We start from the raw sequence: 26,165 nt of genomic DNA, 5'->3' as shown, positions 1-26,165 counted from the left end.
TGTTTTTTATATTATTTGTTTCCCTTATGTTCATCTGTTTTGTCTCTTAAAGTCCTCATATGAGTGAAATCATATGATGTTTCTTTCTCTGATTGACTAATTTCACTTAGCATAATACCCTCCAGTTCCATCCACATAGTTGCAAATGGCAAGATTTCATTCTTTTTGATTGCCGAGTAATACTCTAACATACCACATCTTCTTTATCCATTCATCCATTGATGGACATTTGGGCTCTTTCCATACTTTGGCTATTGTTGATGGTGCTGCTATAAACATGGGGGTGCATGTGTCCCTTTGAAACAGCACACCCAGGGGCACCTGGGTGGCTCAGTCGGTTAAGCGTCCGACTTCAGCTCAGGTCACGATCTCGCGGTCCGTGAGTTCGAGCCCCGCGTCAGGCTCTGGGCTGATGGCTCAGAGCCTGGAGCTTGCTTCCGATTCTGTGTCTCCCTCTCTCTCTGCCCCTCCCCCGTTCATGCTCTGTCTCTCTCTGTCTCAAAAATAAATAAAACATTAAAAAAAAAAAATTAAAAAAAAAAAAAAAAAAAAAAAAAAAAAAAAAAAAAAAAAGAAACAGCACACCTGTATCCCTTGGATAAATGCCTGGTAGTGCAATTGCTGGGTCGTAGGGTAGTTCTATTTTTAGTTTTTTGAGGAACCTCCATACTGTTTTCCAGAGTGGTTGCACCAGCTTGTATTCCCATAATGACATTTATCATTCTTGCTGCGTAAGTTTCCCAGTCTCTTTAAACCATTTATTCATATGCTTGAGCTACTTTCTAAGAATAGCTCTGGTTATACGAAGACTAATTAAATCTCTGACTCTGAACTTAGGAACCCAAGGGTAAACAAAACTGAAAAGTACCTTTTTTTTTAACTTTTATTTTTTTATTTGAAAAGTACCTTTTTGGTTATATGCTTGGGAAAAGCTAAAGCCAGAAATGCTAGGAAGTCAGTTACATAAAAGCAGGGATCTTTCTACATTTTGTTTACTGACATATTTCAAGTACCTAAAAGAATGTCTAGTTTATGGTTGGAGCACAGTATTTGCTAAAAGAAATGTCTTATTAGCTGTTAGCTAATGCTGGTCTCCTGTGGGAAGAGGGCAGTATAAGAAAATTCTATAGGCAATCTATTTACATCTTACTTCTAAAATTTTGCCTCAAAACAGAAGTGATCCATGTTAACTTTAGAAAATTTAGGGATCTTAAGTATAAGGCAGAAATAGCCTATAATCTGGCCACCTAGAAATAACCACTGTTAAGGTTTTAGTATAGATCTTTTCAGTTTTTTTGTTTATGCATAGATCTATAATAAAGATATGATCACATTCTATATACCTTTTAACTTGATTTCACTTTGTACCTTCTTACCAACGTCTATGTCAATATTCTTCAACCAGATTCTTTTTTAATTTTCAAAAATATTTATTTTTTGAAAGACAGAGTGCGAGTGGGGAAAGAGCAGAGAGAGAGGGAGACACAGAATCAGAAGCAGGCTCCAGGCTCTGAGCTGTCAGCACAGAGCCCGACACAGGGCTTGAACTCACAAACCGCAAGATCATGACCTGAGCCGAAGTCGGACACTCAACCAACTAAACCACCTAGGTGTCCCATCAACCAGATTATTCTTAATGGTTGCATTATATTTAGTAACATGGAGGCACCATAATTTAATTCCTCCTTTTCAGACATTTAAATTGTTTTCCATTTTTTGCTATTATTACAACACTTATGGTTAAAATTTTTGTACACGCCCATGGTTATCACCTTAGGATAAATTCTTAGAAGAAGAATTACTAGGTTAAAAGGGCATGCAAAATGGTAAGGCATATTGGCAAATCATCCTTAAGAAAGGCTGTTCCAGTTTATTCTTCCACCAATAGTAAATGACAACGTCTGTTCCTTAAGTCCTTGTCAACCCCATATATTGTAAGTTAAAAAAGAAAATAGTTGCCAGTTTAATAAAGGAAAAACATTTCAGTCCATTTTTTTTTTTTTTTTTTTTTAACTTTTTTTTTTCAACGTTTTTTATTTATTTTTGGGACAGAGAGAGACAGAGCATGAACGGGGGAGGGGCAGAGAGAGAGGGAAACACAGAATCGGAAACAGGCTCCAGGCTCCGAGCCATCAGCCCAGAGCCTGACGCGGGGCTCGAACTCACGGACCGCGAGATCGTGACCTGGCTGAAGTCGGACGCTTAACCGACTGCGCCACCCAGGCGCCCCTTCAGTCCATTTTTATCAGGGAAACAAATTTTTCCCTAAAAACAAAGTTGCAGAATCTTTTAAAATGCTTTCTATTACTCAAAGTAAGCCAAATTCTCAAGAGAAGTTTGTCAGATTCTGAGAATTCTCAGTGAATTTCAGTGTCATTACATAGATTGGAAGGTAAGGGCCAGCTGAGTGCAATGTACAGGATATTCAACACATGTTTTCTTTATCCAGGAAACATGTGCTTCAAAAGCATATGCCACAAGTGTCTGGGGCAAGTGCCCTAAAATACACTCAAGGCTTATTAGCCACCTCAGTTATTTTAGCTGCATACAGGATTGGGAGGCTGCAGTAACCACCTTCTCTATGAAGGAAACACCTGGTCTAAATGCTGCTTTGATCCATACATTTTTTTTTTTTTTCCCTGTGACTTTCAGTTCACTACTCCCCATGTGGTACACCAAAAACTTTATTCTACAATGAGCTAACAGAAGTAGGACTAGTCAATTTGCTTTAGAACATCCCAGATTGAACTAGGTTATTACTTGAATCTTCACTGTCTTATGAATTAAGACTGCTTTGTACTCCTTTTCAAAATATAACTAAAAACACTGTCATTTTTGGGACTTACGCTGTTTGGTTTTACTTGAGACCTAGGAACAGATATAGGTCAATTGCCTTTAAAGGAGTCTTCGTCAGAGAAGGTAAGTTTTCCATGAGAGATTTATCTGTGAAACGTGCCCTAAATCTAAAAATCTGGCTTAAACACATAACTCTGTTCTACCTCAATTACTGCATGAAATGGTGACTCTTAAGCTCATTTGACTCTGTTTTATCCAGCTCAAGTCTATCAATCCTGTTATTCAGGGGCAAATGAGCTCTCTGGAATCTTTTTTCAGGCTCCTTTATTTCCTGTTGGCTTTCATTCTGTCCATTCTGTTCCTCAGGGGGACTTCTACTACAGAACAGGCAGCTGAATGAGAAACTAAAATTCAAATCCCTGAACTCAGGGATAGACTAAATCTTAGAGTCACACCATTCCCTAGTTATATGAGATCATTTTTCTACATAATCGAGAATAAGTAAGAGTCGATTCTGTTTAAATAGAAGAGATACTCTCAGGCCAGTTATGTAACCTTTCCAAAACCTCAGTTTTCTCATCCATAAAAAGGAGCCACTAATATTATATTGGGGAGTTGGTGTGATGACTAGATATAATCCACATAAAGCACGCTGTCTGACACATAGTTAAGTAGCTCCAAAGCATCAGCACACTAGCTGATGTTTATTGACAACTATAATGTGTAGGCTTTATTTGTATTATGTAGTCTTGCAAACAGTCACCAGCAATTTAAATGGAAACTTATCTACCTATAACTCCATCAATAATATCCCTGATTACCTTAAGAAATTCAACACTAATGCATTGTAGTACTGCAATGTTGTAGATTTGGCTCTAGACTGTTACTAACTTAAGTCAATGTGTCCCTGTAAAACTCTGTTCCAATTGGCAATCTGATCCATTAAGTGTCTTCCAGAGTCTAAGAACATCTCTGAATTTTACTTGTTTACCAATGCTTAAGGCCTTCCACTATGAGAATTTGAAAACTGAACTCTTAGGTCATCTTTAACTATGAGGACCACACGAACAGATCACACAAAATCTTAAACACACAAACAGATCATATAGCATTTTCATAGAGAACTGTGCTATTTCAAATACTGCTATTCACAAAATATTGCCCTAATACTATATTTAAAAACGTTCATAGAGACATTAAAAGTCCTCTTACCACATTGCCTGTACAGATACAGGTTTGAATATGTGCACTCTGTTATCCGTTGATACACTGAACCCACTAAGGAAAAAAATGAGACAAAAATCCACAAATGAGAGTAGGTTATTTCAGTTTTGAGTTTTTGAGGTCATTTCCCAGGCTCACAACTGCTGGCTTGGTAGAAGAAATCACCAGGTTCATGTAGAAGTTAACTGGAGTATAGTTGACTTGAAAAGCTTGACTGAAAAGCTTCAACAAATTGTCTGATTTTATCTACCAAGCAAAACGAATGGACTCCCACACTGGAGTTAGGAAATTACATATAGTTTCCCAGCTGTAGCTACAGACAAACTGTTCTGCTGTATATTTCTATTTGGAAGTCTTGTGGGTTCTTAGCAAACCTGACCTGGGTTTTATAAACTGGAGCAAACATCTTGGTCTCTTGGGGACACATTCTAAAAACACCAGGAGGTGGGGGTGGAGGGTCACTGGAAGGAATTGGCACAGGAAAGGGGTTATACTGTAGGCTGACAGCTGGCAGAGGCAGCAAGAGGTTATTTGAAACAGAACATATCATCCTCTGGGAGAGCATTGCAACAGTCCCACATGCTCAGATGAAAGAGTGAGCCAACAAACTAGTTTTTCTTTGTTTGGATTCTTACTGTAGCCAGCCTAGAAGAACAGAAGTGAGAGGCCCTGGCAAGTTATATTTTTACTCCACTTTACAAAACAGAAGTTTAAAAGGACTCACTGAGTTGCTGACATGACAGTTTACTTGGGCACACTGGGCCTCCCATTCAGCTGAATGAATGGGCACTAAGATGGAACCCATCCCTTGGCTTTCTGTAGGAGAATAAAAAGGGAAAGCTCTTACCCATCACCATCCAAATGAATTAGGGTGTCACTCCAGAGAGGCAGGACTAAGCCCATGGTACAAGTGCTGCTGCAAGACAAGAAACAGTCCACAGGTTAATAATGCCTATTATTCTAGGAAGCAGTTCTTTATTAACTCTTTCAACACAAAAGATAAAGCCCCTCAGCTCTAAATTCTGGCGTGTTAGGAGTGGAGGAATCTCTATCATATTACTATCAACCTAATGCATGTGCTCTGGAGCTGTATCAAACAGGTGGTTATTAGGTCCTTACATATTTAACAAAGAAAACTTATTGACTGAGCAACTTGTATTGCAATCTCGAAAGTGGCCACTGTCTAAAAATCCACATGCTGACTTGTGATTGGCAGGTTTCACCCCAAAGTCACAGCACCTAACACAACAACAAAAAAATTTCTTTTAATATTTATTTTGGGGGGGGGGCAGAGAGAGAGAGAGAGAGAGAGAATCTGAAGCAGGCTCCAGGCTCTGACCTGTGAGTATAGAGCCTGACAAGGGGCTCGAACCCATGAACTGTGAGATCATGACCTGAGCTGAAGCTGGATGCTTAACTGACTGAGCCACCCAGGCACCCTCCAAAATTTTTTCTAATGCCAAGAACTACTGCTGGTTGCTGAAGACCTCTGAATATATAATTTGCTCAAATTTAATTCTGAAGTTTATGTAGATTTACTAAACATCAGAACACATTCAATTGTCTAAAAGAGAAAGGGAATTAAAATATGTAAAAAAGTAATTGTTAATGGTTTGTGATCAAGTTAGAGAGAAAAAATAGACACAATGCAACTTAAATAAAACAGAGCCTGGTGACAGTGCACTGAACTAGACCAGCACTGCTGAGATGCAGAGCGAATAGGAATGTTAACAAACCAACAAAAGGACAGCCCTAGTATACTGAAATCCTATTTAAGTCACATATTAACTCAGGGAGGAAATTAGCTTTAAGTTAAGGGAATAGGTTGGGATAGAAAGCCATAGGTTCTCAGGGTGCCTGGGTGGCCCAGTTGGCTAAGTATCCGACTCTGGCTCAGGTCATGATCTCACAGTTTGTGAGTTTGAGCCCCATGTTGGGCTCTGTGCTGACAGCTGAGGGCCTGGAACCTGCTTCTGATTCTGTGTCTCCCTCTCTCTCTGCCTCTCCCCCACTTGTGCTCGGTCTCTCTGTCTCTCTCTCTCAAAAAAATAAAATGTAAAAAAAGAAAAAATTAAAAAAAAAAAAAAGAAAGAAAGCCATGGGTTCTCAATTGTGTCTCTATTGCACCACTTCTCTGTAGTCTTCCCCGGACCTCTGCCACTTTCTCTCCTTAAGGTTGCCATAAGCCAATTTCCCCTTCCATCCAGTCTCCCAAAGGCTTTGACGCCCTCTCCCTGCCAATGTATCTAGAAGAGCAGCATGGTATAGAAGGAACCGTACACATGGGAGGCAGAACAGCAAATTATGGTTGAGAGCACGGGCTCTGGAGTCACATGGGCTCTGGAACCTAGATTCTGGCACTAACTGTATAATTTTAGGCAAATTATTTAATTGCTTTGTGCTCCAGTTTTCTCATCTATAAAACCAAAAACACCTTCTTTTGAAGATTAAATAACACACTAAAAATGTGTATCACAGTACCAAAACATAACAAAACACTTACACTGTATCAAAATATCTGGATTTGATCTCCTTCGGTATTTCAATTCTTTTTGGTAAGTTATTTACCCTCTCTGTCTTAATTCCTTCATCTTAAAATGCAGGTAACAAAACCTACTTTCATAGAGTTATCATAAATATTTTAAGTATTTAAAGTGAAACAATACATATGAATAGTCACATAAAACAAATGCTGAGTATGAATTTTTGGTGAGTGTTCTAATACAACTGAAAGTGGGGGCATGGAGAGACAGGAAACATCACAAAAATGCAGTGAAAACAACATGAAGAATATCAAGCTTTGACTGTTGGGAGTCAGTGCAGGGCTGACCAAGGCCATTCCCTAGGTGGGCTGTGTCTAATGCTTTGCACTGTGCTTGCTGGTCTGTGTTACTCAGTGCTCCCTCCACTAATGATTCCAGAGTTCAGGAGAGTCAAATCAAGATTGCAACAGCTTATCCACATTGGAAGGCTGGGCCTGAACTCCAGACACACAGCTATCATGCTAGAGTCCAGGGGGGAGGAAGACAACTCTACCACTATTTTCATTGAGAAGATGAGATGAGCACAAGTAAAACTTGTTTTGAAAATGGTGTCCTCAGATGGAGTGGGGTTATTTTCAGAGTAGTTCCTTTTTCCTTCTTTTCTTTTTCTTTTTGAAGTGAGTGCCTAGCCAGGTTCTCAGCAACAAGTATAGTTTGGGTATAAACACAAAACGTTTATAGCCTAGTGACAAATCTTGACATTAAGTAACTACAGAAGAGGATGCAGAGGTCTAAAAGAGTGTGATATATGAGCTTGTGATCAAACACCAGTTAAACTTTGGACAAGAGGCAGTGATATGTAGGAATCAAACATCACATTTTCAGCTTATATTCAGGCCAGGCTCCTTCTTTACATTAAGAAATAGCTTTTTCACATGATAGGAAAGACAGGCCTGAATTAGGCACACCTAGTATTTTTTATCTAGTTTACCTTGAGTTTCATGAGATTTTTCTCCTTTAGAGTATAGGTACTTATTTTAGTACTCATCCCATTCAACAAATATTTATCGAGTGCCTATTTGTACCAGACATTTCAAGGTGTTGGGGGTTCAAAGGAAAATTACAAAATGACACCAAAAAGCTCTATTATTTTATAATTTGAAATATATTCAATGCAATTTGGAAACCAAGGTTACACTGTATATTAAATATTTGTTATGTTTTCACTCTTATGTGGATCCTGAGAAACTTAACAGAAGACCATGGGGGAGGGGAAGGAAAAAAAAAAGAGAGGGAGAGAGCCAAACCATAAGGGACTCTTAAAAACTGAGAATAAACTGAGGGTTGATGGGGGGTGGGAGGGAGGGGAGGGTGGGTGATGGGCATTGAGGAAGGCACCTTTTGGGATGAGCACTGGGTGTTGTATGGAAACCAGTTTGACAATTTCATATTAAATAAAAATGTCTTCCTTAAAATATAACACAATACTGAAAGAACTTGTAAACAGGCTAAATGAATTGGCATATCATATCTTGGGGACTATTTGGGAAGATATGTCTGTCATAAACAATCGGTTCTACTTTGGTTTAGTGCTATTTTGAAACATGAACTTTTTATATTCTCTGATATAAAATGATACAAATTCCTTCAACAGCAGTTGAGCTAGAAATGATACTAGATTACCTGAGTGCCAGTATTCTGAAGTGGGCAGCACTTTTTTTTATTATCCAAGGAGATTAATCAAACAGAAGATGGGAATTCATAATACTGAGGTTACCAAACAGAATGAAAACTAGTTTCTATAGCTTTTCACATTACATTCTGTCTTCCATAAAATAAAATTTTCTTTTGTTAGTCAGATGTGATTCAGGCAGGACCATTACTGAAGACAGATGAAATTCACTGAGGATAAATTATTGGGCACCCATATTAATAAGCATTCTTTATGATTTCTGGGAACATTTGGAACAAAGTAAAAGAGATAAGATTACACAGCTCATTTCTCACATGCTGAGTCAGGAGAATCTGAAGTTGTTGCCTTGGATCCCTAGGGGAAGACTCAAGTATAAGTTTCCACGCAATCCCAGTTCCTGTTTTATGGGGTTTCTAAGAGAAGAATCAGGAAGAACCAAAGGAAATAAGATATAGAGTAGCACTGCCCAACTGAACTTTCTGCAACAATGGAAATGTTCTGTACATGTACTGTCCAATATGGCAGCCACTAGCCACATATAGCCAAAGTACTTGAAATGTGGCTAGTTGTGACTGAGGGACTGACATTTAAATTTTGTTTAATTTTAACTTATTTAAATGGTCACAAAGTGGTTAGTGGCTACTGTATGGGACAGCGCAGATCTAGAGAGAGAAAAGTCCAAATCAGAGGTCTTAAAATACTAATGATGTAGGCAAGGTAGGTAGTTAAAAGGATAAATGCTTACTTTCTGAAAGGTCTATTGCTTAGCTAATACCAGAGGTTAAATCCATGCAGGAGAAAACCGAAATGTGGTTTATAAACCTGTGTAATTTCAGAGCATACAATTAAAGGCTGTAAGAGTTATACAAGGTAACAACTCTGGCCTCGTGAAACCACAAATAACTTTCAGGTTGACTGTACAAGTGTAGGTAAACACTTGTTTGGGAAACCTAATGACAAATGTGATTTTTTTCTTCCCAAGATCGCGGACAATTAGAATCACTCCCTGTCTTCTCTTTGTGGCTAAATTCTCCCAGGCCCGGATCACACTGCCAGCTACTCCACAGTTCCATTCTAGTCCTGAACCAGGAAGTCAATGCTTTGAGACATCTGGCAGGATTTCCTGAGGCTTATTATCTGGAGTGCAAAGATCTGCTTAGCCACATTCCACAGTCTTCTCAAGGTTTCTCCAGAAGAAGTGGGAAAATAAAAAAGGAAAGCAATAAACCTTATGGACACAAAAGAGCCAGGTTCTGAGTGGTGTATGGTATCTTTAAATATAGGATGCAAAGTACTGCTAAAGCCAAAGGTGCAAGATTATAAAAGGTTCTGTTCTGAGTTTAAAGAATCAATTCCTCCCAACCCTGCCCTTCTACCTCAGAAGCAGGAAAAAGGAAGTAAAACATTTGGTAAAAGCAAGGTGTAAGGCCAAGAATAAATAGAAGAGATTGCAGTTAAAGTGGGCTCTCTTTGAACCCAAGACCCACTGGTGCACTATATTAAAGGGTACGTGCCCTAGAATCAGCAATGTGAATCATTACTGCTTAAAATAGAGTTAACTACAAAGAAAAGGTAGCTTTTTATTCCTGGAGACTGAAGTTTAAATCATTTGCTTCATATTCATTACCACCTAAGGGTAGAGGAAGGTGAGGAATAGGTGATAAATTAGGAACACAATCAAAGACATTCACTAATCATTTTCATCCCTCAAGATTGTATGGCTAAGATAACTTTTGTGCTCCCTAGTTTTAGGCATTGACCTTTAAGAATAGAATTGGCAAAATATGTTTTTGTAATAACTCAAAAGGCAACTGGAATAGGTTATTTAAAAAGGAGTCTTCTCATCCTCCTTTTGGGGTACCGTACCTGTCATTAGAAGAGAAATCCATTCCTAGGACGATGCTTTCTTCAGTGTCTTGTCTACCATTAGTTGAAACCACTACCATATAGCGTGTTCTATTCTGGTAAGTACTTTCTAGTCTTACAGCCTGGAAGATAACAGACAACAGATACGTTAGGAAATTTAGAAGGTTAGTTGTAGATCATTCAACCTTTTTTATATCAGCATCTTACAGCATGCTCAGGAAGACTTAAATTCACATCCCAGCTCATGTATTAACTATGAAACCTTCAGTAAGTTACTAAATTAATTGGAGGGAGATATAATAATACCTACCACCATTGGATCATAAGAATCACATGAAATAATGCATGTAAAACATAGTGCTTGGCATAGAGTAAAAGCTCTATAAATATTTGCTACTAGCATTTATAATAACAACTACCAGGGCATGTTCTAAAGATCGAAGAGGGAAATGTGAGTTGTATGAATGTGAGCACCGGACTCATAGATGCAAGTTGCAGAAACAATTTTAATACAAAGCAAGCTATTAATATATAAGAGGAGTGTACTCAATTGAAAGATTATACACTATGAGATTTCCTTCTTTAGTTTTAGTGATAAAGACATTGCTTTTTCAGAGGCTTATATTATTTTTTTGTTAAAAATTTTATTTATTGCTTGTTTATAGTACTTTAAACGGGCCTTCCAAAAATTTGAATATGGACAGGATATTAAATGATATTAAGGATTTACTGTTAGTGTGATAATGGCACTGTGGTTATGCTTTCTTCTTAAGTATCTAGAGTAAAATGACATGGTGTCCAAGTTTTACTTTAAAATGTTCCAACAATGGGAAGCAACCAAGATGTCCTTCAGTAGGTGAATAAACTAAATACATACAAAGGATTATTATTCAGCACTAAAAAGAAATGAGCTATAAAGTCATGAAAAGACATGGAGGAATCTTAAATGCATATTACTTTGTGTGAGGAGCCAATCTAAAGAGGCTACATATTATATGATTCGAACTATATGACATTCTATAAAGGGCAAAACTATGGAGTCAGTAAAAAGATATGTAGTTGCCAGGGTGTAGGGGAGTACAGAAGTTTTTAGAGCCATGAAACTACTCTGTAGGATACCAAAGTGATGGATACATGTCATTATACATTTGTCAAAACCCACAGAATGTACAACACCAAGACTGAACCCTAAGGTAAACTTTGACTTTGAGTAATAATGATCTGTCAATCAATGTAGGTCCATCAATTGTAACAAATGGGGCAGGCTATGAAAGAATGGAGACAGAGAATATATGGGAAATCTCTACCTTCTGTTCACTTTTCCTAAAACTGCTAAAAAAAAAAAAAAAAAAAAAAAAGGCCATTAAAATTTTTGTTAAGAGGGCACTTCTTGGGGCGCCTGGGTGGCTCAGTCAGTTGAGTATCCGACTTCGGCTCAGGTCATGATCTCAGAGTCTGTGAGTTCGAGCCCTGCATCGGGCTCCGTGCTGACAGCTCAGAGCCTGGAGCCTGTTTCGGATTCTGTGTCTCCCTCTCTCTCTGACCCTCCCCCGTTCATGCTCTGTCTCTTTCTGTCTCAAAAATAAATAAATGTTAAAAAAAAAAAAATTAAAAAAAAAAAAAGAGGGCACATCTTATGTTATAACAATAAATAATAACAATTATTATAATAAAGAGGGTTGGGGGAGACTTTGGGAAATGATAGAGATGTTTATGGCATAGATTGTGGTGATGGTTTCATGGATGTATACTTATCTCCAAACTCATCCAGTTGTACATATTAAATATGCACAACTTTTTGAAGATCAATTATGCCTCAATAAAGCAATTTAACAAAATTTTCCAATAAAGATGGGGGCCTGGCTGGCTCAGTCAGTAGAGCATGTGACTCTAGATCTCAGGGTCATGAGTTCAAACCCCACATTGGGCACAGAGTTGAAGCTTAAAAAAATAAAAATTCCAACAAAGAAAGAAAAAAATGTGGGGGTGGGGTGGGAAACAGATGAAAAAAATGGCTTCCAGTTAACATCCATTCAAATATTACTATACATTTACTGCATATATAATCAGAGCCAAGTGCTAAAGATTCAACGGTAGAAGAAAGACACCGTCCTTGCCCTTGCAGAGTGCATAGTCTAGTTTGCTCTTCTCTTTTTTTTTTTTTTTAATTTTTTTTTTAACATTTATTTTTGAGACACAGAGAGACAGAGCATGAACAGGGGAGGAGCAGAGAGAGAGGGAGACACAGAATCTGAAACAGGCTCCAAGCTCTGAGCTGTCAACACAGAGGCCGACGCGGGGCTCGAACTCACAGACTGTGAGATCATGACCTGAGCTGAAGTCGGACGCTTAACCGACCAAGCCACCCAGGCGCCCCTCTTTATTTGTTTTAATAAAAATCCAGGAAACTGCACTGGAGGCAATTTACTCTGTATAAAATACCCACCATTCCTTATCTTTCCTTATCTCATAAGAGACACAGAGTTCCAATCCCATCAACTAGCTCAAGATATCTGTCAGAAATTTGACAGAAATTTCTATTTGGGATTCTTTCAGTGCTTCTCTTGGAGTTTCCTTTCCCTCAATTCTGTCACTAATCCAAAAGTAGCCATGCAAAGAGAAAAAGAAATGCAGTCACACAGCTTAAGTGAGCCATTTAGCAAGGCAGAGAGAGGTAAGACTCACTGCCATGGCTACCTTTTTGTCTCTAATCCGATACAACTAGGAAAAGTTAGGGAAGCACAAATGGCAAAAGTGGCCATATTAAAGCTTGTTTCTAATAAGAGCTGATACAACAAGAATGTAACATCCACCATTCTGATTCCAAGTATGCAAGGTTGAGAGAGCTGTACTGCTAACTTTATGTTCCACAAAGCAACAGAGCGTTTCAAATCAAATTCATTTGTGAGAAGCTAAGAACTAATACTTAAATGGACAAAGGCCTAACAGAGGGCTGGGCCAAACGAGCATTATACACATATAGCTATGGATAGGAGTAAATGCACATGAGGAGACTGGAAGGCAGCATCAACACTCTGATTCTAGGAACACAACACAGAATATTAAACTAATCAGAAACCAGGTACAGGTAAACTAGAATTTTTTATCAACAAGAACTCACATATTATTACATACCTAAACTTGGGCTTGCCTTGGCAAGCTCTGAGCTAACTGTTCAGTTTCCTAAATATGTTAGAGGCTCTTTCATCCTCTGTCAAGGCTCAAATACATACAGAATGGGAACAACTGAACTGTGCTCCTGAAATTTATCCACAGCTTCTACACCAACCAGTGGCTAAGCTGAAACAAATAAAAGGAAAAAACAAATAACCTCCACAAACATTACCTATCATACAAGTTATGAGACTAAGTTAGCAGGTGGGCAGCAAGAGTTTCTTTGGGATATTCAGGGTAAACATTAGTTGTCTTAAAAAATTTTTTAATGTTTATTTTTTCAAAGAGAGAGAGAGAGAGAGAGAGAGAGAGAGAGAGAGAGAGAACGAACACACAGGCTGGGGAGGGAGAGAGGGAGGCACAGAATCTAAAGCAGGCTCCAGGCTCTGAGTTGTCAGCACAGAGCCCAACACGGGGCTCAAACCCACGAGCCACAAGGTCATGACCTGAGCTGAAGTCGGACGCCTAACCAACTGAGCAACCCAGGTGCCCCATTAGTTCTCTTTTGTAAATGTGAGGGGTTTATTTATTCATAACATCAAGAGAATTTCAAACATTTGGCCTTCCCTTGCTTATTAATATAATCATAACATCAGACCCCAAACCTAATGGGAAATGCTGATTTCCCATTTTATACTGATTTAGGATTAAGTAATAGGTACATCTCAGATTTCTTCAATTCTAGGCTTTTTAGATGGCAGAAAGGCACTTAGAGGCCTAGGGTTTGATCTCGGACCTCTAGAGAGTATCTGTGTAATTGCTAATACGTTTTTGTTTGTTTGTTTTTTATTTTTTTGAGATCTATTTTTAGGCAATCTCTACACCCAATGTGGGGTTCAAACTTACAGCCCTGAGACCAAGGGTTACATGCTCTATCGACTGCGCCAGCCAGGTGCCCCAACTAATTCTTACTAAAAGGAAGTGGTGCTTTAATCAGGAAGTCAGAAGCCATTAACACTTATATACTCAAGAAGGTTGAGATGAAAGCTTTTATAGAAAAAATTGCAATGCTGAGGATGGACTCAAGGTTTTAAATTTCCTTTCAAAGTTCAAGATTCTAGGTTATGGAATTAAAAATTTAAGAGCCACAGCATAAAGAAAAACCCAATACCCACCTGGGTTTGAAGTTTATTTCATACTCTTCTGTTGGGAAGAAGACTGACAAAATCTAATAATGTAATTTAACCCAACAAGTTAATCAGAGAAATGTAATTTAAAATGGCAGTTTTTTACATAATTCCCTAATATTGGAATTGGCAGTAATTCGCGCATTTCCTTAGTTTCCAACATTTACATGGAATAGATGACTAGAATAAGACAACAATTCAGATGCATTTGATCAACTAAAGTTCTCACTGAAAAGAATACCACTGAAATTTATTCTAATTGTCCAGCCAAAACAATATTTTAAATTTCAAAACTTGGCAATAATAGCAACTGAGAAAATTATTCCAAGAAAGTCCATTTATTGCCTAAAGTTGAAATCTTGTTACAAGTTTCAGGTGAACTGGATTCAGCAATCTGAGGACTGGGGTAGGTCTGAGAAGTCACCTGCCTCTGCTTTATTTCTGAGAGATAAGAACTCAACCTGTTTGCAAAGCTCATCTATCAAAGAATGATGTTAAAATTTCTCTCAGTAACTAATTTAAATTTTTAATCTCATTATAAGCAGTTCACAAACACCACCTGGTAAAATAACTTCTGTCTTCAGTATCATCCAACATCAAGAAATACTATTCCTTAAGCTTATACTGCACCTTTGCCTTTAATTTCTTTTTACTAAGAGTCTTACATCATGCCACTGCATGCAATGTTTATCCTCAAGGAAGCCACATTATAAAGTCCCAATGTCTAGACAGGCAGCTCACCCAATCCATCAGAGAGAAAGGTTTCAAAAGTATGTAAATATTAAATTCTAGCCAAAAGAACAAAGCAAAGTCAATATATAAAATTAAAATAGACTTCAGATGTGATACTAATAAACTAAAGAACATTGTTTTCAAAAGAAACAGAGCTTGAGGGAGTCTCAGGATTTTATTCCTTCAGTCTATCTCTATGAAATTCTTCAATTAAAAAAATCTATGTATTATATTCTTTGTAGCCATTAAAAACAGATTTATTTGCTGACACGGAAAGATATCTATAATAAAGTGTGAAGAAAGCAGGTTATAAGACAGCATTTATATTTTTTCTATTTCATCTTTAAAAATGTTTATTTATTGATTTTGAGAGAGAAAGAACGCAAGCAGAGAAGGGGCAGAGAGAGAATCCCAAGCAGGCTTGGCACTGACAACACAGAGCCCAATGCAGGGCTCAATCTCACAAACTGAGATCAGGACCTGAGTTGAAATCAAGAGTTGGATGCTTGACAGAGTGAGCCACCCAAGGAGCCCCTTATCTCATTTTTGTAAAAAAAAAAAAAAAAAAAAAAAAAAAAAAGGTGCTTTGACATATACTCTTTTCCCCTTTTATTATTATTATTTTTTAATATTTATTTATTTTTGAGAGAGAGGGAGACAGAGTGCAAGAGGGGGAGGGGCAGAGAGAGAGGGAGACACAGACTCTGAAGCAGGCTCCAGGCTCCAAGATGTTAGCACAGAGCCTGCTGCAGGGCTCCAACTCACAAACCATGAGATCATGACCTGAGCTGAAGTGAGATGCTTAGCCAACTGAGCCACCCAGGCACCCCTCTCTTTTCCTTTTAATTCTAAGCTCAGATCAAGTGGTAAGAAGCCTTCATTGTTTGTTTGTTTGTTTTTTTTTTATTAAATTTTTTTTTTAAATTTATTTTTGGGACAGAGAGAGACAGAGCATGAACGGGGGAGGGGCAGAGAGAGAGGGAGACACAGAATCGGAAACAGGCTCCAGGCTCCGAGCCATCAGCCCAGAGCCTGACGCGGGGCTCGAACTCACGGACCGCGAGATCGTGACCTGGCTGAAGTCGGACGCTTAACCGACTGCGCCACCCAGGCGCCCCTGTTTGTTTGGTTTTTTAATAGTTTTCTTTCTTTTATTTATTTTGAGAGAGAGAGAGAGAGAGAGAGAGAGAGAGAGCACATGCACAAGGGAGGGGCAGAGAGAGGTGGGGAGGAGAGAATCCCAAGCAGGCTTCATACTGTCAGCATGGAGCCTGATGCAGGGCTCGAACTCATGAATCGTGAGATCATGAGTCAGATGCTTAGCTGACTGAGCCACCTAGGCCCCCCCGAAACCTTCATAGTTATAAAGGTCAGTAGTAAAACCTTTTCGTTACTCAAAACTGATTAGCCTTTCATATACACACATTTCCCCTAATTTCATTCATCCATGAGCAAGTTGTCAGTTACTCACTGTCACTTTTTTTTCAAATGTATTTGTTTTGAGAAAGAGAGAGAGAGACAGCATGAGCAGGGGAGGGGCAGAGAGAGCGAGAGTGAGAGCGAGAGAGAGAGAGAATGAGAACGAATGAATCCCAAGCAGGCTCCGTGCTGCCAGTGCAGAGCCTGACTCGGGGCTCAAACTCACAAACTGTGAGATCATGACCTAAGCTGAAACGAAGATCACACATCAGGGAGACTAGTAGGTTTTCTGATACTCAGATTTGGCTATTTTTATCATTGATCCACTTCAGCAAGAGCAGAGTCAGAGAATCTGACACATACTTTTATATATACACATAAGACTGGAAGGATGCTTATCCAAATTACTAAGAATTGTTTTTTCAGAGTGTAAGATACAAAGTGATTTTTACTTTCTTCCTTATACCTTTCTGTTTGTATGATTTTTAAAACTTTTGTATTTAGAAAAAATAAACCCATTTTCATTCTGAGCAACTATCAATGAACTATAAAAAACAAAACCAAAAAACTCCTTATTTTCTTAAACTCTTCTACAAAGTGAAAGTACTAAAAAACATCTCCCTGTATCTTATGAGCACCTTACCTCTAGTAAAGAACATTGAACTTCAAATGTTAAGAAAGTTTTTTATTTCCCAGTCTGTTTTTTTTTTTTTTTTTTAACGTTTATTTATTATTGAGAGACAGAGAGACACACAGAGTGTGAGCAGGAGAGGGGTAGAGAGAGGAGGAGACACGGAATCCGAAGCAGGCTCCAGGCTCTGAGCTGTCGGCACAGAGCCTGATGTGGGGCTTGAACCCACAAATGTGAGATCACAACTTAAGCCCAAGGCAGACACTTAACTGAGCCCCCCAGGTACCCCCCGTTCCAGTCCATTTTATGTTAAATGGGTCTTTGATAATGTGCAAGAATACCAAAAAACCCACTGTCTTTATTTTATCAGCTACAGTTTTCCTAAGTACTGAAGTTAATGCTTGAGACTGTATTTGGAATGCAGAGCTTCCCTGAAGGAAAAACTGGTTCACTCTTACTTTCAATGCTAAAGCAAAATGTGGGATTTGGTGCCTCTATTTGTTGTTTGGTTACTGAAAAAATAAAGGCAGGGCTTTCAGTTGACTATCAAACTTTTAACCTTATGTACAAGTCCCAGGATGAGAATTTTAGCATTCCAAATTTAACTCAAAACAAAAGGCCTTGCTTTGAGTCTACAAATGCTCCTTTCAGTTAGAAAAGTGCTAATTTGTCCAAAGTCACACAATGTATTCACTCATTTTCTTGAAGATGACTCACTCAATAATCTGAAACATAATGACTATGTGTTTGTAACAATTCAAAACAACTGTAAAATGGCTGGTCATTTAAACTGAATTAATTCAGAGGCATCAGTTACATTTTCTGAATTTGTATTTTATAAATGTAAAGCAGATGAAGTTGCACATTTTAGCAGGGGAAGAAAAACAGTTAATTGCCAACTCTGCCTTCCTAACTGCTTCCTTAATGCTCTCCTGTGGTTAAAATTATTTTAACATTTAGAGGTACATTCTAAACTCCAGAAGGTTATCAAAGAGAAAAAGATAAAGTAAGTGATGACAGACCTCAACTTTAGCTCTACCAAACCACACAAGTTTTGGAAACTATAAACAAATATATCTAATGGACATCTAGTACGTGCAAGTGACCATTATTATGGGTTCTAGAGGAGGTGTTCTCAAAGTGTGACTCCTGGATCAGCAGCAACAACATCACTCGAAAACTTGTTAAAAATGCAAATTATCACTGCCTACCCCTTCCCAAATCAAACATTGTGGAGTCCAGCAAATGGCAGTTCAACAAAGCTTTGCAGGTGATTCTGATGGGCTCCAAGGTTTGAGTATCTGCTTTCAAGCATCTAAAAAAAATTTGTTTTTACATTTATTTATTTTTGATAGAGAGAGACAGAGCACAAGTCGGGGAGGGGCAGAGACAGAAGGAAACACAGAATCCGAAGCAGGCTCCAGGCTCCGAGCCGTCAGCACAAGCCTGATGTAGGGCTTGAACTCACAAACCACGAGACCATGACCTGAGCCGAGGTTGGACGCTTAACTGACTGAGCCACCCAGGTGCCCCCGCTTTAGAGCATTTTTGCTGTAAGAGCTGTACCCCACTTTGTTCAATTATAAATAAGTGTTAAGATAGAAGTATATAAAAATATAGACAGGATTTACATAAATGTATGATGTGATTTTCAGATTAGAACATAAAATAATGATGTAAGGATTTATTTCATATTCTTTCAATTTCAAAGGAAGTTTCTCAAAAAAATTGGTGGTCATTTTAAGGTGACAGAGGTAGCATCTGAGAGGACAAAATGACCTGATTTAAACACAGAACAAATAAGTGAATGAAAAATCAGTTAATCACTAGAGAGTTCAGAGACCTGATCATCAATTTTCCATTTACTCTTGTATTCTACTTATTATCTCTCTCCCCGTTCAGACAGCAGAGATCAACTATTTGAACTGAACGTGCCAGTAGAAACCCACTTTCCAAGTTACCACCCAACCTAGAAAGGCCCATCATCACATGCTTGGATTACTGCAATAACTGCTTAGTGGTCCCCCATGACTTAAATGGCTTCCTCCACCCCACTATTCTGTATTAGATTCTGAGGAATCTTTCTCTCTCTCTTTCTCTCTCTTTTAGATGTAATCTCTACACCCAATGTAGGGCTCAAACTCAAAACCCAGAGATCAAGAGTCAGATGCTTTACTGACTGAGCCAGCCAGGCACCCCTCTCAAATACTATAGCTGTTCCATCGAATTCCTTGCTCAGAACCCTGTAATGTTTCATCACTGCTTACTGAGGTACTACCTCCAAGTATTAATCTAGACAGTCAGATAGGGAATGTAAATGAGAGAAGGAGGCCACATGAAAACTAAATGGGTAAAAATGCTCTTCACTTTTCTTAAAGAAACATACTCATCCCATTTTTGTTTTCCTACTTGAATTGAAGTTCTACACTACAAGAAAACGGTGAAGATATGATGACAAATGGAGATACCTGGCTTCAGTGCCTAGAAGACCAGAGGATATGTGGGGATTATGGTAAATTAAGAGCCTGGGCCATACCAATGCCTGCTCCTCCAGGTCTAGCAAGTTTTGTCATGTGAGAAAAAGGTTCCAGTGTTGCCAGATTTTTAGATTTTTGAGGACAAGCTTCAAGTATTGATTTTTATGTGAAATCATTCAACTTTAAAATTCTGGCTTGGAGTCAAAAACACTACCCCTGTGGTCCAAACAAAACATATCTGCCAATTTGAGACCTCTAGTATGGAGCATTAAGGTCCTATTTGCCTGCCTTTTTTCTGGTATTTTATCTTCCTTATAGTAACAATAATCCCCAGATTTAGGCAGCAATACGCTTTCATGTCTACTTGGTCCTCTTAACTGTGAGAGGCAGAAAGGAGATGGACTCAAACAAACTAAGTAACTTGTCCAACATCACATGATTAGTAACAGCCGAAGCCCAGGTCTCCTGACTCAGAGACCAGCACAAATCCCTGGTCCTTTTACTCTCTCCTTGTCCCTTCTTAACACGTGTGCTTTTGCTTTGTCATGTCCTCATCTAGAAGGACTGTCTTCTTTTCTGCTAATGTAAATCCATCATCATTCAAGACCCAGCTCAAGCTTTACTGTATATGTAACCCCCCTTTTTTTTAAAATGTTTAATTATTTGAGAGTGAGCGAGAGAGAGAGTGAGCGAGAGAGTGAGTGAGAGCAAGCACAGCCAGGGAAGGGGCAGAGAGAGGAGAGAGAGAGAATCCCAAGCAGGCTCCACGCCCAGCACAGAGCCTGACGTGGGGCTTGATCTTACAACCATGAGATCATGGCCTGAGCCAAAATCAAGAGTTAGACACTTAACCAACTGAACCACCTGGGCACCCCTACATAAAAACCTTTCTAACTAAGCCAAGTCTCCAAGTATTCTTTCTTCTGAAATTCAGTTGTTATGGTCAATAACTCACAAACTGGTGCTTATCAACAGCTCTGACTCATCAAATTATTTTGCATCATTTCACCTTAACTCCTATCCCCAATTATATTCTAAACTTGCTGGTAGTGCAGACATGTTATTCTTTTTTTTGTTCCACATAGTTCCCAGCACTCTGCTGGTACACAAAAATGACTGTTTAATGTTTGCTATCTTAGAAAGTCTTTTGAGGAAGAGTTGTAATGATAACACTAACTTACCAGCCTGATGTTGTCTTCTGGGCGCAGTAATATGAACATTGCTTGGAGATGCTGTTGGAGATCACCTGGTTAAATTGGTAAAACAAAACAATAATTATTCCTCATTGTAATGTCAACAGAGAGGATTCCTTCTACCTTAATAACCTGCATAAAAGAAAGTTCTGGGTCACGCAAGGACTGTAATTAGAAATTAAGTGAATGTCTTAATATGATTAACTTCTTTTTAAGTGAAAAGACAGAATGGCAGACTGCATCTCTATACATTTACTTTTAGCCTGTACTATATTAAAATTTGCTTTGTGTCTGTCCAACGGAAAGTGCACTTGAGAGCAACCTCTGTTCTGTACTGCAGTGGGTGCTGAAAAGAGCAACAGTGATATATGTCCGGGCACAGACACCACTGGCTGTGCTCTCAGGCACACTGAAGGTAGCAAGGAAGGAATCCTGAAAATGAGGTGTGTGACTGAGGTTAGAATTATCCCTAACTTTAAAAAAAGCTAGCCATTTTGCCATTCTTATTCCTGTAAATCTTCTGTTGCATTTAACCTAAGAAGATTTTTATATTTCCCATAAAATAATATCAATAGTTAATGATTTCCATATTAGTGGCTGATATTAAAATAAGAGTTCTCATTAAATATAGCAGATCCCAAGAAATATATATTCCACTGAACCTATTATTAGGTACTTTAACACGGCCAATCAGTATTTGAAAACATACTTGTTCCTATACATTTTATAAAACTAAGTTGAATTTTTTTTGTATTAAAGTATTAGAAAACCTGAGGCTTTCGCTAGTAGAAGATAATTAGATAACATACTGTTTTTTTTTTTAATTTGTTTTTTTTTAACGTTTATTTATTTTTGAGACAGAGACAGAGCATGAACGGGGGAGGGTCAGAGAGAGAGAGGGAGGCACAGAATCTGAAACAGGCTCCAGGCTCTGAGCTGTCAGCGCAGAGCCTGACGCGGGGCTCGAACTCACGAACCGTGAGATCATGACCTGAGCCGAAGTCGGCCGCTTAACTGACTGAGCTACCCAGGCGCCCCGATAATGTACTGTTATAAATAATGACAATCAGAGAACAAAAAACTTCATTTGTGCCCATCCAGATCTGTCTCTTTTTTAAGAGTCTAAAGATTCTGATGTTCTCACATTCATCTTGAAATCTGCATACAAAATTTTCTTCCAGGTTAACTTCAACTCTTAACTATGAGATGAAATACTGATATATGCAAGAAGTGGTGAGGGGGAAGAAGGAAAAAGTAGGTTAGCAAACAGGTATTTGTCTAAAAGGTCAGCAAGTCTGGGGCAACTAGGTGGCTCGGTTGGTAAAGGTCAGCAAGTCTGGGGCAACTAGGTGGCTCGGTTGGTTAAGTGTCTGACTCGTGACTTTGGCTTAGGTCATGGTCTCACAGTCATGGGATCGAGCCCTGTGTCAGGTTCTGCACCAGGCATGAAGCCTGCTTAAGATTCTCTCTTTCTCTCCCTCTGTCCCTCTCATGCTCTAAATAAATAAATAAATAAATAAATAAATAAATAAATAAATAAATAAATAAATAAAGGTCGGCAAGTCTCAAAGACTTTCCTTTTTCTTTCCTTTTCTTAAAGAATAGTTTTCTTGCCTCACTCCCACCCCACCCCTATTTCAGTGCTGGCTTCTGACCAATTCCATTATGGCAGAATCTTTTAACTTTCAAAATTAAAAAACAGAGTCATTATGTTCGGCCAGGTCTGTTCTGCTACATTTCAAACCCAGAGACACAATCTAAGTCTCATGTGTAAGAACCAATATGGGCTCATAGGTATAAAACCAAGAGAAATTAAAACATGTCCACATAAGAGCTTATACATATATATTCATAGTGGCATTACTCATCACAGCCAAAAATGGAAACAACTCAACTGTCTATCAACTGGTGAATGGAAAAATAAAATATAGTATATCCATACACTAGAATATTATTTGGTCATAAAAAGGAATAAAGTAGTGATACACAGTATAATGTAAATGACCCCTGGGCACCTGGGTGGCTCAGTCCGGTTAAGCATCCAACTTTGGCTCAGGTCATGATCTCATGGTTTGTGAATTTGAGCCCCATTTTGGGCTCTGTGCTGACAGCTCAGTCTGCTTTGGATTCTGTGTCTCCCTCTCTCTCTCTGCCCCTCCCCTGCTCACACTCTGTCTCTCCCTCTCAAAAATAAATAAGCACTAAAAAAAATTAATATAAATGACCCTTGAAAACATTATGCTAAGTGAAAGGAGCCTGTCTCCAAAGAGCGTTTATATAATTACACTTATATGGAACACCCAGAACAGGCAGATCTATATATAGAGAAAGTAGATCAGTGGTTGTTTAGGATTGGCAGGGAAGGTGGGGAATATAGGGAATGACTGCTAATGGATAACTGGGTTTCTTTTGGAGGTGATGAAAACATTCTAAAATTAGAGCGATGGTTGCACAACTCTGTATATATGAAAAAAAATCACTGAATGTATACTTTAAATGAGTAAATAGAGTGAATTATATGGTATGTGAATTATATCTCACTAAAAGTGTTTAAAAAAAAAAAAAGAACCAGTGTGGGGAGAACACAAAGTGTTAGGAATAAACAATGAAGAGTGACTTAAGTTTCATGTTACAACTGAGTTAAGCAGCTGAGGCTTTTTAAAAATTAAGATTTCTTCTGTTCTATCAGGACAAATAGCCTGAGGAAAGGATTTTTAGGATGGAGAACTTGTAGAAGAGAACCATTTCTGGGCAATAGTGGGCCTAAGTCCCTACTCTAAGTGCCACTGGCCCCAAGATCCAGATGGCTTCTTTGAAGGTCAGGCAAAAGTCAGGAAGCCCTATCCCCACTGTAAGGCTTCTTATGTGAGCTGGGTATGTGGAAGTTCAGGTTTGTTAGCAGTGAAAAGTACTGCCAGTAAGCAAACTGGGTATATTCTACTGGGAACCTTCATTGCTAAATCATAGAAAAATTCATTAGAGTATTTTTGTACCTTAGTATTTGTCCAACAAAAATTTACTGAATACCTACTACATATATAAGGCATTCTGCTAAGTGCCAGAAAAATAGTGAGAATGAAGGAAAAGTGATTATAGCACAGTACAATTCTTTCTTTCACTATTACAAAACTGTTGGAGAAATGGGAATGGGGTAGTCAGCCTTGTAGAACAAAACAAAAGGCTAAGAAACCAAGAAAGGAATGGTATACATGGAACTTTACCTGCATGCTTGTTGCGTCTGTGGCTGATTCTTGGTGTGGATGAGCCATTTCCCCGTGGTAGAAAAAGGGCAGCACCTTTGACAGTTAGAAAGCTCTCGCTGATGCTGTCAGGAAAAAGTCAAAACAAAACGAATTATTTAAGGAAGGAAATCAGAGTATGATGGAGATCCATTTTGGGATTGTTCTCTCTCCCATCTTCCAAAGTCCCAATTTCAAGGGATGAAGTAAAAATAAAATCAAAAGAGACCTTGATTATTTGCAAAGTCATTTCTACTCTAGACAATTTTTCTGAAACATAACTTACAATATTCTCTACATATTACATGGTAGTAGTTAAGAGTGAAGGCTCTGGAAACAAAAAAGAGGGTGAAGGCTCTGGTGCCAGATTGCCTGGGTTTAAATCCTGGCTCTGCTACTTCTTACCTGAGTGAATTTTGGGGGCCCTAAATTTCCATATCTGTAAAAACAAAGCTGTCATGAGGAGCCAATATAAATACAGTTTCTTACAGTGGTACCCTTAACAAATATTAGATATTGTTATTAGATCTATGATTACCAATAAGTGTTTGATTAGTGTAATAATCAGATGTAAAGTATAATACTTTAACAGGCTCAAAGTTTGCCAAAAAAATTTATTATTTTTTGTTTGTTTGTTTAAAATACACCTACACTGGGGCGCCTGGGTGGTTCAGTTAGTTAAGTGTCTGACTCTTGATTTCAGCTCAGGTCATGATCTCACGGTTCGTGGGTTCGAGCCTCACATCGGGCTCCACACTGGCAGTGTGGAGCCTGCTTGGGATTTTCTCCTTCTTTTCTCCCTCTCTCTGCCCCTCCCTGCTCCCTCTCTCTCAAAATAAGTAAATAAAAAACTTAAAAAAAAAAACTTAAAAAAAATACACATACACCACACTAAAGTGTTACTAAAGATTTTACTTTTACAGACTTGTATTCCCATATGCCTGAAAGGAGTAAGGCACAGGAAATGTGTTTAACCTATGGAGCTGGCCAGGTCAACACCATCCTTCATGTAAATGACAGTTCAACGGAGGTGGAGAATTACTACTCAGGATAGCAGTAATATAATTACTAGTGAATATCCACAGAAAACAAAATATATCCAAACTATTTCATATCAACAGACTAAGACTTTTAACGTTACCCACAAATCTGAAAAGGTCTAATAGAACTTTTAAAACACTAATGGCAAAATTCAGAACGGAGGGTTCCAAGTTTGCTTATAAGCATGTTATGCAGAGTTAGGTAATGTATTGTGAATTACACTCCCTACTCAACATTTCCACTTGGAAATCCAACTGGCATCGCAAATTTGCATTGCCAAAACAAAGCTCTTGCGTCCCTGCAAACCTGATCCCTATTCTCATCCACCCAAACTGTTTGGGCCAAATACTTAGCAGTCATCCTTGGTTTCTCTTTTTCCCTGTAACAATATGTATCCTAATCCATCAGTAAGACCTAGGGGTTTTACTTTCAAATATATCTTGAATCTGCCCACTTATCTCCATTACCACTTTGACAATGTCCATAGCACCATCATTTTTCATTTAGACCACTATTAAAGTTTTTTTTTTTTAGCTTTTTATTATGGAAAATTAAGGGCATAATATAATGAACCCCCATGTTCTCATCATTTCAGCTTTAACTGAAGGCCAATCTTCTACATCCTTAGATGTAGACGTAGATGTTTCTTCTACATCCTTACTCTATTCACCTGGTCCCTGAAGTGAAACTAAATCCCAGACAGTCTATCAGCAAAAAATTTCTTAACTGGTCTGTCTGCAACCACTTCTGCACCACTGCTATCCACTTACCAAAGAGTAACCAGAGTGATTTTACGTATATAAAATACACATATATATCACATAATGCCACTTCCCTCCTTAAAACTCTCCAATGGCTTCCCTTTGTACTGAACAAATAAAAGCTGAAGTCTTCAGACTTCAAGGCCCTGTAACATCCAATAATACACTGCTTCTCTAATTTTGCACTATCTCCCCTTTTGTTCACTGTGGTCTGGCTGCACTGGTCTCTTTTGTTTCTTCTATATTTTAGGCCCCTTCTCAGGGTCTTTGTGCTTTTTGTTTTCTACTTGGGACACATTTCTCTTGCCC

General features: G+C 38.5%; 1 protein-coding gene and 1 non-coding gene across 8 annotated transcripts in view; both read right to left on the bottom strand.

Moving 5' to 3' along the window:
• SSH2 (slingshot protein phosphatase 2) overlaps nucleotides 1–26,165 on the bottom strand; it is a 255,835-nt gene that overhangs the window by 43,002 nt on the left and 186,668 nt on the right. For 5 of the 7 annotated variants that reach the window (XM_042916298.1, XM_042916301.1, XM_042916302.1 and 2 more), the window contains 5 exons: nucleotides 24,037–24,140; nucleotides 20,804–20,868; nucleotides 10,063–10,184; nucleotides 4,868–4,936; nucleotides 4,009–4,074 (listed from right to left, as the gene is read on the bottom strand). In XM_042916298.1, the coding sequence (XP_042772232.1) occupies nucleotides 4,009–4,074; nucleotides 4,868–4,936; nucleotides 10,063–10,184; nucleotides 20,804–20,868; nucleotides 24,037–24,140 (426 nt within the window). Of the gene's footprint in view, nucleotides 1–1,535; nucleotides 1,927–4,008; nucleotides 4,075–4,867; nucleotides 4,937–10,062; nucleotides 10,185–20,803; nucleotides 20,869–24,036; nucleotides 24,141–26,165 lie in introns of those variants that run through there. The other 2 variants (XM_042916305.1, XM_042916299.1) reach the window with 2 other exon arrangements.
• LOC122207463 lies at nucleotides 16,758–16,838 on the bottom strand. The gene has a single exon (XR_006196875.1). It is a non-coding gene; the product is annotated as a small nucleolar RNA U2-19 (small nucleolar RNA).

The sequence above is a fragment of the Panthera leo genome, chromosome E1, assembly GCF_018350215.1.
Source record: "Panthera leo isolate Ple1 chromosome E1, P.leo_Ple1_pat1.1, whole genome shotgun sequence".
Taxonomy (NCBI): Eukaryota; Metazoa; Chordata; class Mammalia; order Carnivora; family Felidae; genus Panthera; species Panthera leo.
Note: the sequence above shows the minus strand (reverse complement) of the source record. Positions and strands in the feature narration are given on the sequence as shown.